General features: G+C 45.1%; 2 protein-coding genes across 4 annotated transcripts in view; one reads left to right on the top strand and one right to left on the bottom strand.

Moving 5' to 3' along the window:
* Window positions 1–3,002: 3,002 nt before the first annotated feature.
* On the top strand, window positions 3,003–9,261 carry rfx1b (regulatory factor X, 1b (influences HLA class II expression); the record flags this gene model as incomplete). The annotated part of the gene is given in 4 exon segments (XM_029689904.1): window positions 3,003–3,214; window positions 3,335–3,488; window positions 4,789–4,834; window positions 4,942–9,261. Coding segments are annotated over 4 exon segments (573 nt in total), but the record flags the coding sequence as incomplete, so codon positions are not given.
* An 89-nt stretch (window positions 9,262–9,350) lies between these two features.
* Window positions 9,351–12,284, bottom strand: part of dcaf15 (DDB1 and CUL4 associated factor 15) — a 30,742-nt gene continuing 27,808 nt past the window's right edge. For all 3 annotated transcript variants that reach the window (XM_029689902.1, XM_029689903.1, XM_029689901.1), the window contains exon 13: window positions 9,351–10,769. In XM_029689902.1, coding sequence (XP_029545762.1) covers window positions 10,714–10,769 — 56 coding nt within the window. In that variant the 3' untranslated portion in view covers window positions 9,351–10,713. The remainder of the gene's footprint in view (window positions 10,770–12,284) is intronic.

Consider the following 12,284-nt stretch of genomic DNA (forward strand, 5'->3'; position numbering starts at 1 on the left):
GGATACCTTTTAACCACTACCTCTCTCTCTCTCTGTCTGGATACCTTTTAACCCACTAACCTCTCTCTCTGTCTGTCTGGATACCTTTTAACCACTACCTCTCTCTCTCTCTGTCTGGATACCTTTTAACCACTACCTCTCTCTCTCTCTGTCTGGATACCTTTTAACCACTACCTCTCTCTCTCTGTCTGGATACCTTTTAACCACTACCTCTCTCTCTCTCTGTCTGGATACCTTTTAACCACTACCTCTCTCTCTCTCTCTGTCTGGATACCTTTTAACCACTACCTCTCTCTCTCTCTGTCTGGATACCTTTTAACCACTACCCTCTCTCTCTCTCTGTCTGGATACCTTTTAACCACTACCTCTCTCTCTCTCTCTGTCTGGATACCTTTTAACCACTACCTCTCTCTCTCTGTCTGTCTGGATACCTTTTAACCACTACCTCTCTCTCTCTGTCTGTCTGGATACCTTTTAACCACTACCTCTCTCTGTCTGTCTGGATACCTTTTAACCACTACCTCTCTCTCTCTCTGTCTGGATACCTTTTAACCACTACCTCTCTCTCTCTCTGTCTGGATACCTTTTAACCACTACCTCTCTCTCTCTGTCTGGATACCTTTTAACCACTACCTCTCTCTCTCTCTGTCCTGGATACCTTTTAACCACACCTCTCTCCTCCTCTGTCTGGATACCTTTTAACCAATACCTCTCCTCTCTCCTGGCTCTGGGATACTTTTAACCACTACCCTACCTCTCTCTCTTGGTTCTGTCCTGTATCCTTTTAAACCACTACCTCTCTCTCTCTGTTGTCGGTCTGGATAACCTTTAACCCACTAACCTCTCTCTCTCTCTGTCTGGATACCTTTAACCACTACCTCTCTCTCTCTGACTGTCTGGATAACCTTTTAAATCGCACTACCTCTCTCCTCTCCGCTGTCTGGATACCTTTATAAGCCACACCTACCCTCTCTCTCTCTCTCTGTCTGGATACCTTTAACCACTACCTCCCTCTCTCTCTCTGTCTGTCTGATACCTTTTAACCACTACCTCTCTCTCTCTCTCTCTGTCTGGATACCTTTTAACCACTACCTCTCTCTCTCTCTGTCTGGATACCTTTTAACCACTACCTCTCTCTCTGTCTGTCTGGATACCTTTTAACCACTACCTCTCTCTCTCTGTCTGTCTGGATACCTTTTAACCACTACCTCTCTCTCTCTCTCTGTCTGGATACCTTTTAACCACTACCTCTCTCTCTCTGTCTGGATACCTTTTAACCACTACCTCTCTCTCTCTCTGTCTGGATACCTTTTAACCACTACCTCTCTCTCTCTGTCTCTCTGGATACCTTTTAACCACTACCTCTCTCTGTCTGTCTGGATACCTTTTAACCACTACCTCTCTCTCTCTCTGTCTGTCTGGATACCTTTTAACCACTACCTCTCTCTCTCTCTCTGTCTGGATACCTTTTAACCACTACCTCTCTCTGTCTGTCTGGATACCTTTTAACCACTACCTCTCTCTCTCTCTGTCTGTCTGGATACCTTTTAACCACTACCTCTCTCTCTCTGTCTGTCTGGATACCTTTTAACCACTACCCTCTCTCTCTCTCTGTCTGGATACCTTTTAACCACTACCTCTCTCTCTCTCTCTGTTCTGGAACCTTTTAAACCACTACCTCTCTTCCACGACTCTATGTCTGGATACCTTTTAACAATACCTCTCTCTCTCTCTCTCGTCGGATACCTTTTACACTACCTCTTCTTCTCTTCTCTCTTGTGATGGATTACCTTTTAACCACTACCTCTCTCTTCTCTCTCTGTCTGGATACCTTTTAACCACTACCTCTCTCTCTCCTCTGTCTGGATACCTTTAACCACTACCTCTCTCTCTCCTCTGTCTGGATACCTTTTAACCACTACCTCTCTCTCTCTCTCTGTCTGGATACCTTTTAACCACTACCTCTCTCTCTCTGTCTGGATACCTTTTAACCACTACCTCTCTCTCTCTCTCTGTCTGGCTACCTTTTACCCACTCCCTCTCTCTCTCTCTCTGTCTGGATACCTTTTAACCACTACCTCTCTCTCTCTCTGTCTGTCTGGATACCTTTTAACCACTACCTCTCTCTCTCTCTGTCTGGATACCTTTTAACCCCCTACCTCTCTCTCTCTCTCTCTCTCTGTCTGGATACCTTTTAACCACTACCTCTCTCTCTCTCTCTGTCTGGATACCTTTTAACCACTACCTCTCTCTCTGTCTGTCTGGATACCTTTTAACCACTACTCTCTCTCTCTGTCTGTCTGGATACCTTTTAACCACTACCTCTCTCTCTCTCTCTGTCTGGATACCTTTTAACCACTACCTCTCTCTCTCTGTCTGTCTGGATACCTTTTAACCACTACCTCTCTCTCTCTCTCTGTCTGTCTGGATACCTTTTAACCACTACCTCTCTCTCTCTGTCTGTCTGGATACCTTTTAACCACTACCTCTCTCTCTCTGTCTGTCTGGATACCTTTTAACCACTACCTCTCTCTCTCTGTCTGTCTGGATACCTTTTAACCACTACCTCTCTCTCTCTGTCTGTCTGGATACCTTTTAACCACTACCTCTCTCTCTCTCTGTCTGGATACCTTTTAACCACTACCTCTCTCTCTCTGTCTGGATACCTTTTAACCACTACCTCTCTCTCTCTGTCTGGATACCTTTTAACCACTACCTCTCTCTCTCTGTCTGGATACCTTTTAACCACTACCTCTCTCTCTCTGTCTGGATACCTTTTAACCACTACCTCTCTCTCTCTCTCTGTCTGGATACCTTTTAACCACTACCTCTCTCTCTCTCTCTGTCTGGATACCTTTTAACCACTACCTCTCTCTCTCTCTGTCTGGATACCTTTTAACCACTACCTCTCTGTCTGTTTGTCTCCCTCTCTACCTTGCGCTCTCCCTCTCCAACCTATAATCCTGAACCTCTCTCTCTCCCCTCCCCTCTCCCCCCTGTAGGAGCAGGCGTCGTGGGTGTGTGGTTGTGAGGATGGTGTGATCCAGAGGTTGGAGCAGGACTTCAAGCAGACGTTACAACAACATAACTCTCTGGAGCAGTGGGCTGCCTGGCTGGACGGCGTGGTCTCCCAGGTCCTAAAGCCTTACCAACACAGCCCTGCAGCCTTCCCTAAGGCTGCCAAGCTCTTCCTGCTGCGGTGGAGCTTCTACAGGTGAGAGAGAGGATGGTTGAAGTAAGAGAAGGTGAGCATTAAAGGCTCTTTGATTTGAATGTACATTTCCCCCCTCTTTATTTGTCCCTCCCCCCTCCCTGTCCCTGTCTACCCCCCCAGTTCCATGGTGATTAGAGACCTGACTCTGCGTAGTGCTGCCAGCTTCGGATCCTTCCACCTGATCAGACTGCTGTATGATGAGTATATGTACTACCTGATAGAACACAGAGTGGCCCAGGCTAAAGGAGAGACAGCCATCGCTGTCATGGGAGAGGTACACACACATATACACACAATACACTGCTTATTGTCTCTCTCTCTCTCTGTCATGGGAGAGGTACACACATATACACACACATATACACACAATACACTGCTTATTGTCTCTCTCTCTCTCTGTCATGGGAGAGGTACACACATATACACACATATATACACACAATACACTGCTTATTGTCTCTCTCTCTCTCTGTCATGGGAGAGGTACACACATATACACACATATATACACACAATACACTGCTTATTGTCTCTCTCTCTCTCTGTCATGGGAGAGGTACACACATATACACACATATATATACACACAATACACTGCTTATTGTCTCTCTCTCTCTCTGTCATGGGAGAGGTACACACATATACACACACAATACACTGCTTATTGTCTCTCTCTCTCTCTGTCATGGGAGAGGTACACACATATACACACATATATACACACAATACACTGCTTATTGTCTCTCTCTCTCTGTCATGGGAGAGGTACACACATATACACACACAATACACTGCTTATTGTCTCTCTCTCTCTGTCATGGGAGAGGTACACACATATACACACATATATACACACAATACACTGCTTATTGTCTCTCTCTCTGTCATGGGAGAGGTACACACCTATACACACGATACACTGCTTATTGTCTCTCTCTCTCTGTCATGGGAGAGGTACACACATATACACACATATATACACACAATACACTGCTTATTGTCTCTCTCTCTGTCATGGGAGAGGTACACACATATACACACACAATACACTGCTTATTGTCTCTCTCTCTCTGTCATGGGAGAGGTACACACACATACATACACACACAATACACTGCATATTGTCTCTCTCTCTCTGTCATGGGAGAGGTACACACATATACACACATATATACACACGATACACTGCTTATTGTCTCTCTCTCTCTGTCATGGGAGAGGTACACACATATACACACATATATACACACAATATACTGCTTATTGTCTCTCTCTCTCTGTCATGGGAGAGGTACACACATACACACACAATACACTGCTTATTGTCTCTCTCTCTCTGTCATGGGAGAGGTACACACCTATACACACACAATACACTGCTTATTGTCTCTCTCTCTCTGTCATGGGAGAGGTACACACCTATACACACACAATACACTGCTTATTGTCTCTCTCTCTCTGTCATGGGAGAGGTACACACCTATACACACACAATACACTGCTTATTGTCTCTCTCTCTCTGTCATGGGAGAGGTACACACCGATACACTGCTTATTGTCTCTCTCTCTGTCAGTTTGCCAGTGTGGGCAGGAGTCTGAACTCTCAGGACCCTGATAAAGGTAGATCTCATCTCTACATTATACTGCAACCCTTCAAATGTTCTACAGCTCAAATACTGTGGCCACAATAAACCTGTAAAGGCTTAATATATCTGTGTGTGTCTCAGACGAGGAAGAGGACGAGGAGGATAGTGATGAAGAGGGGGTAGAGATGATCATGCCGTCTAACTCCGCTGGTCTGGGAGAGGGGGAGGAGTCACTGGAGCCGCCCGTCAAGCTAGCCAGGACTGACCCCCGGGGACTGTTCAATAGCACACACACAGAGTGACTCACACACACCTTAAACACACTTAAACACACGCTCTCGACTTAGCCGTTGGCTAACATGACAAACACACTCTCAATAACACACACACACACACACACACTCATCCTTTGCCTTAATGATAGTTTGCTATGAGCCCATATGTGATCCCAATGCCATTAAGTTCCTTATCTGTTCCTGCAACCTAACCTCACACACCCTGTCTGGCTGCACCTTGATCTCTCGTGTGTGTGTGTGTGTGTGTGTGTGTGTGTGTGTGTGTGTGTGTGTGTGTGTGTGTGTGTGTGTGTGTGTGTGTGTGTGAGAGAGAGAGAGAGCGAAGGAGAGAGGTTTCACAGCTTGCCTTTTCATCTCTTTTAGTTATCATGGTTCCTCATCACCTTCATTGTGACATAAGACGGTGACCTCTTCACTAGACAGGGTAACAGTCTGTTCCAGACGGTGACCTCTTCACTAGACGGGGTAACAGTCTGTTCCAGACGTTGGTGACCTCTTCACTAGACGGGGTAACAGTCTCTTCCAGACGTTGGTGACCTCTTCACTAGACGGGGTAACAGTCTGTTCCGGACGTTGGTGACCTCTTCACTAGACGGGGTAACAGTCTGTTCCAGACGTTGGTGACCTCTTCACTAGACGGGGTAACAGTCTGTTCCGGACGTTGGTGACCTCTTCACTAGACGGGGTAACAGTCTGTTCCAGACGTTGGTGACCTCTTCACTAGACGGGGTAACAGTCTGTTCCAGACGTTGGTGACCTCTTCACTAGACGGGGTAACAGTCTGTTCCAGACGGTGACCTCTTCACTAGACAGGGTAACAGTCTGTTCCGGACGTTGGTGACCTCTTCACTAGACGGGGTAACAGTCTGTTCCGGACGTTGGTGACCTCTTCACTAGACGGGGTAACAGTCTGTTCCAGACGTTGGTGACCTCTTCACTAGACGGGGTAACAGTCTGTTCCAGACGGTGACCTCTTCACTAGACGGGGTAACAGTCTGTTCCGGACGTTGGTGACCTCTTCACTAGACGGGGTAACAGTCTGTTCCGGACGTTGGTGACCTCTTCACTAGACGGGGTAACAGTCTGTTCCGGACGTTGGTGACCTCTTCACTAGACGGGGTAACAGTCTGTTCCAGACGTTGGTGACCTCTTCACTAGACGGGGTAACAGTCTGTTCCAGACGTTGGTGACCTCTTCACTAGACGGGGTAACAGTCTGTTCCGGACGTTGGTGACCTCTTCACTAGACGGGGTAACAGTCTGTTCCGGACGTTGGTGACCTCTTCACTAGACGGGGTAACAGTCTGTTCCGGACGTTGGTGACCTCTTCACTAGACGGGGTAACAGTCTGTTCCGGACGTTGGTGACCTCTTCACTAGACGGGGTAACAGTCTGTTCCGGACGTTGGTGACCTCTTCACTAGACGGGGTAACAGTCTGTTCCGGACGTTGGTGACCTCTTCACTAGACGGGGTAACAGTCTGTTCCGGACGTTGGTGACCTCTTCACTAGACGGGGTAACAGTCTGTTCCGGACGTTGGTGACCTCTTCACTAGACGGGGTAACAGTCTGTTCCAGACGTTGGTGACCTCTTCACTAGACGGGGTAACAGTCTGTTCCAGACGTTGGTGACCTCTTCACTAGACGGGGTAACAGTCTGTTCCAGATTTGACCAACTTATCCCACTAATTAACATGACCACTAGTTTGTCAGCTTGTTGTTGCTGGATGCAGAAACGGTCTTGTACCAGTACAGTCTGAGGTGTGTTGTAGCACGCTGAACATTTAAAGGTAATGTCTGATTCAGCTGACATATGCAACATTTACCGTCTGCGTGAACATGCTGAGGAACACTGCCTTTAAAAGGAGCACTGTCAACAGTGGTCTACAAATTACCTCTGATTGAATCCAGACCTGTATGTCTCTGTCAACAGTGGTCTACAACTTACCTCTGATTGAATCCAGACCTGTATGTCTCTGTCAACAGTGGTCTACAAATTACCTCTGATTGAATCCAGACCTGTATGTCTCTGTCAACAGTGGTCTACAAATTACCTCTGATTGAATCCAGACCTGTATGTCTCTGTCAACAGTGGTCTACAAAGTACCTCTGATTGAATCCAGACCTGTATGTCTCTGTCAACAGTGGTCTACAAAGTACCTCTGATTGAATCCAGACCTGTATGTCTCTGTCAACAGTGGTCTACAAATTACCTCTGATTGAATCCAGACCTGTATGTCTCTGTCAACAGTGGTCTACAAATTACCTCTGATTGAATCCAGACCTGTATGTCTCTGTCAACAGTGGTCTACAAATTACCTCTGATTGAATCCAGACCTGTATGTCTCTGTCAGTGGTCTACAAATTACCTCTGATTGAATCCAGACCTGTATGTCTCTGTCAGTGGTCTACAACATACCTCTGATTGAATCCAGACCTGTATGTCTCTGTCAACAGTGGTCTACAAAGTACCTCTGATTGAATCCAGACCTATATGTTACTGTCAACAGAGGTCTACAACATACCTCTGATTGAATCCAGACCTGTATGTCTCTGTCAGAGGTCTACAACATACCTCTGATTGAATACAGACCTGTAGTACCAGTCAAAAGTTTGGACACACCTACTCATTCAAGGGTTTTTCTTTATTTTTACTATTTTCTACATTATAGAATAAGTGAAGACATCACAACTATGAAATAACACATGGAATCATGTAGTAACCAAAAAAGTGTTAAATCAAAAAATATATTTTATATTTGAGATTCTTCAAAGTAGCCACCCTTTGCCTTGATAACAGCTTGTCTTCACTATTATTCTACAATGTCGAAAATAGTACAAATAAAGAAAAACCCTTGAATGAGTAGGTGTGTCCAAACTTTGGACTGGTCCTGTATGAGTCAGTCAACCTGCATGCCTATAATCTTCTGTCCTAACCTTACCCACCCACTGTCCTAACTGCCATAGAAAGACATTTACTGTGTTTGTCCTAGCCAGGTGTAGAGTTGTTACAGCAGTCTGTCTTCAGTCCTGTTGATGTTCACTGACCTCTTAGATAACCACTTAGTGTGTCCCAAACGGCATCCTATCGGCACTGAAACAGGGCACCATTTAGGACGGCTCATCAAAGAGTCTTAGTATGAATGTTAATAGCCCTCCGTGAAATGAGACTGAGGAGGTGTTGGAATCAGTGGATCAGTCAGACGCTCTAACAGTAGTGTCCTGATGTAGTTCAGAGGATGGGGTGTGTAGGTCGATACAGGGCAGCATTCAGAAACATGTCTTTTTATTATTTGGACAACTAAGAGATGACCTGTGCCTTCTAGAGCTAGACAACACTTGTGATTGCATCCCAAATGGCACCCTGTATAGTGCACTTTTTTGGACCTGAGCCCTATTGACCATGGTCAAAAGTAGTGTACTATATAGGGAATAGGGTGCCATTTGGAAGACAACCTGTGTTTTTAATTAGATCTGATTAATAAATGAGTGTTTCTAAACCTGTCTGCTGACTTGTACAATCTGACATTTGTTCCTCACGCTTTGGTAATGTATTGTTATTAAAATGAGTTATAGCAGGCATATGTAGTGTCATAAGAGAGGAATAGAGGGGGTAGCCATAATGCATCCTGTTTATATCCCATTCATTTGTCCCTCCATCCTCATCCACATACAACAGTAAAGTGATATCCCACCAGCAGGATACAGACCTTCACAGAAACATCACTAATCTGTGATTGGGCAACAAGGTCAGAACTCACACCAACCAATCAGGTTGGCAGATGACACAGCGTTGTATCTATGGCAACCTTAACTGCCAGCTCGTTGAATCAGCAAAAAGTCACCATAGTTAGAAAGCTATTTAGTACAGATCAGTGAATGTGTATTTGTAATATATATAGAAATAGATGTTACTTTAGTGACTATCATATATTTATTGAACCATTATGGCCTTATTTCAACAGTATGTGTAGCATATTTTGATGTACTATCCAATCACATAAGATTTCTAGTATTTGTATTGAATCCCTGTGACTAGTTTGTAGTTTTATTATCAGTACCCAGTGAGCACAAGACAGAGGTCTTTTCAAACATCTTGTACTCAGTCGTTGCCTCAAAGACGTGATACCAGCCCACCTTTAGCCATTAAATGGAAAAGATATACTATACAAGTGTTTCTCCTCTTCACAGTCTCTTAAAGTTACATTTGAAGTGTTTTTCCTTCACACACACAGGAAACAGAGCCACACACAAGGTGAATCTTTCAATTATTTATTTTTATGAAAAAATAATCAAGTGAACCATGCTCTCTCTGTCCAGTCTGTTAAAATACAGCCAGATAATAACAGGTTGCTTAACTCCATATCCCATAAACCTCTGCTCCATCTAGGGTTGTAACTTTCCTAAAAAGATTCCTGGGAAGAAGGACTAATCTGGAATCCTTCAACCAGGACTTCTAGAAAACCTGGGAATTTTGGGAAAGTTAACTCCATCACATACAAATACATTTATGAAGGGGACAATCTGAACTGACACCCTATTCCCTATGTAGTGCACTACTTTTGACCAAAGCTCTCTGGACAAAACGTAGTGCACTACATAGGGAGCCATTGTGGACGCATCCAAGAAGAAATCTGTCAATGGTAAAATAAGAGACAGATGGTGATGAACAGGGTGTATGGTGAAGTTGCCCTAAGACACTGATCTGCGGTCAGTTCTACATTCCCCCCCACTAATGGTTAAGGTTATGATTGGGGGAGGGGAAGCTGATCCTAGATCTGTACTTAAAGGAACGTCAGTCACTCCAGTTCATGTGTAGGCCCTGTTGCAATCAGACAGACATGGAGATTCAGACCTGGATCAAACTGGATAAAACCAGATGAAACTGGACAAAGCTGGTTTAGAGAAGTGGCCTTTAGGTTCCGAGAACAGCAGCAGAATCTTGGAGGCATGAGGACCACACAACTTCTCTCTACATACATCTCTCTCTCACACAGTCATAAAACGGAAAGTTACACCAAACAAACTAAACTAAAAACCCACAGTAAAATCATCTTTGTTCAGTCCAGCTCTGGATCCATGGGTGCAAATGTTACATTATATAGTGAAACAAAAACAGAACATGTGGAAAACACACTGAATGCCTCCTGATTCTTCCATCCTACAGCATCACACACACAGAGGCAGGTGCACAGATTCAAGTTGGCGACATGTAACTGAGTCATGACAATATGGCACCCTATTCCCTAAATCAGGGGTATCCAACTCTGACCCTACGAGGTCCGGAGCCTGCTCGCTTTCTGTTCTACCTGATCATTAATTGCACACACACCTGGTGTCCCAGGTCCAAAGCAGTCCCTGATTAGAGGGGAACAATGAAACAGTGGAACTGGTTTCCAGGTCCAGAATGGAGTCTGAAGGTCCTATATAGAGCACTACTTCTCACCAGAGTCATAAAGGGAAACAGTCAAATGTAGTGCACCACATGTGGAATAGGGTGCCATTTGAGAGGAAACCTATGACTGTTACTGTAGCAGCTGAACAGGCTTACTGTCTGTGTGTGTCAGTGTGTGTGTGACAGTCCGAGCCTCTGGTGTCAGGACACCCCTCTGTTGTCCCTCATAGTATGATCCAGGTACTCCGGTCGCTGTCAGCTAACACCTGTAGAGAGGAACCTAGACAGAAAAATTAATGAGAATTGAAGAATTAATTTACATAAAGACTGTTTCATTTAACCCTTATTTTACCAGGTTAGTTGACTGAGAACACATTCTCATTTACCACAACAACCCAGAGAATAGTTAAAGAGGAGAGGAGGGGGGGTGAATTAGCCAATTGGTAGCTGGGGATGATTAGGGGCCATGATGGTATGGGGGCCAGATTGGGTATTTAGCCAGGAAACCAGGCTACTCTTATGATAAGGCCCATGGGATCTTTAATGACCACAGTTTAATGTCCCATCGGAAAGACGGCACCCTACACAGGACAATGTCCCCAATCACTGCCCTGGGGCATTTGGATATAGTTTTTTAGACCAGAGGAGAGAGAGGCTCCTATTGGTCCTCCAGCACCAGTTCCAAAAGCATCTGGTCTCCCATCCAGGGACTGACCAGGACCAACCCTGCTTAGCTTCAGGGTGGTATGCTGCTGGCCTGAGTATACAAAACATTAAGGACACCTTCTCTTTCCATGACAGACTGACCAGGTGAAAGCTATGCTCCCTTATTGATGTCACTTGTTAAATCCACATTAAATCAGTGTAGATGAAGGGGTAGTGGGTATGGGGTATGGTAGGGGATATGGTAGTGGGTATGGGGTACGGTAGTGGGTATGGTAGGGGTACGGCAGTGGGTATGGTAGGAGTATGGCAGTGGGTATGGTAGTGGGTATGGCAGTGGGTATGGGGTATGGTTGTGGGTATGGTAGCGGGTATGGGGTATGGTAGTGGGTATGGGGTATGGTAGGAGTATGGGGTATGGTAGGAGTACGGTAGTGGGTATGGTAGGAGTACGGTAGTGGGTATGGGGTATGGTAGGAATATGGTAGCGGGTATGGGGTATGGTAGGAGTATGGTAGTGGGTATGGGGTATGGTAGGAGTATGGGGTATGGTAGTGGGTATGGTAGGAGTATGGGGTATGGTAGTGGGTATGGGGTATGGTAGTGGGTACGGTAGTGGGTATGGTAGTGGGTACGGTAGTGGGTATGGTAGTATAATGTAAATTATATGATTAAAGGTTTGACTAAATGATTTCACCCTGAAAATGTATAACCGAGTGATTATAAGGTTAATGTACTAATGTGTGTGTATGGGACAAGCTGAGACTTTAATATGTAGCAATGTAAGTGAGACGTTCAAGGAGAAGGCGAACTGTTAACAGACAGCAAACAACTTGTGACCACGGAGGAACTGATAACAGGAAGAAGGTCTCCCTGTCCCGGGGAGGGGACAAACATTGAGGCTACAGTAGATTAGGTCCCAGGTGCAAGATATGATAAACAATGTATGTGTTGTAGAAAAGTTTGTAAACCGCATCGTCAGTGTTAGAGAAGAGGAGGGGCATTTGTATGACGAAATGTGTAATATAAAAGGCTGTGTGCATTGTATGGATTTTAGAGCTCTCGTAAATAAACATCCTGATTATTGTAGGCTGGGTCTCAGTCTGTTTCTTTCAACTGGAACCTTACACCT

This window comes from Salmo trutta, chromosome 14 (assembly GCF_901001165.1).
Source record: "Salmo trutta chromosome 14, fSalTru1.1, whole genome shotgun sequence".
Taxonomy (NCBI): Eukaryota; Metazoa; Chordata; class Actinopteri; order Salmoniformes; family Salmonidae; genus Salmo; species Salmo trutta.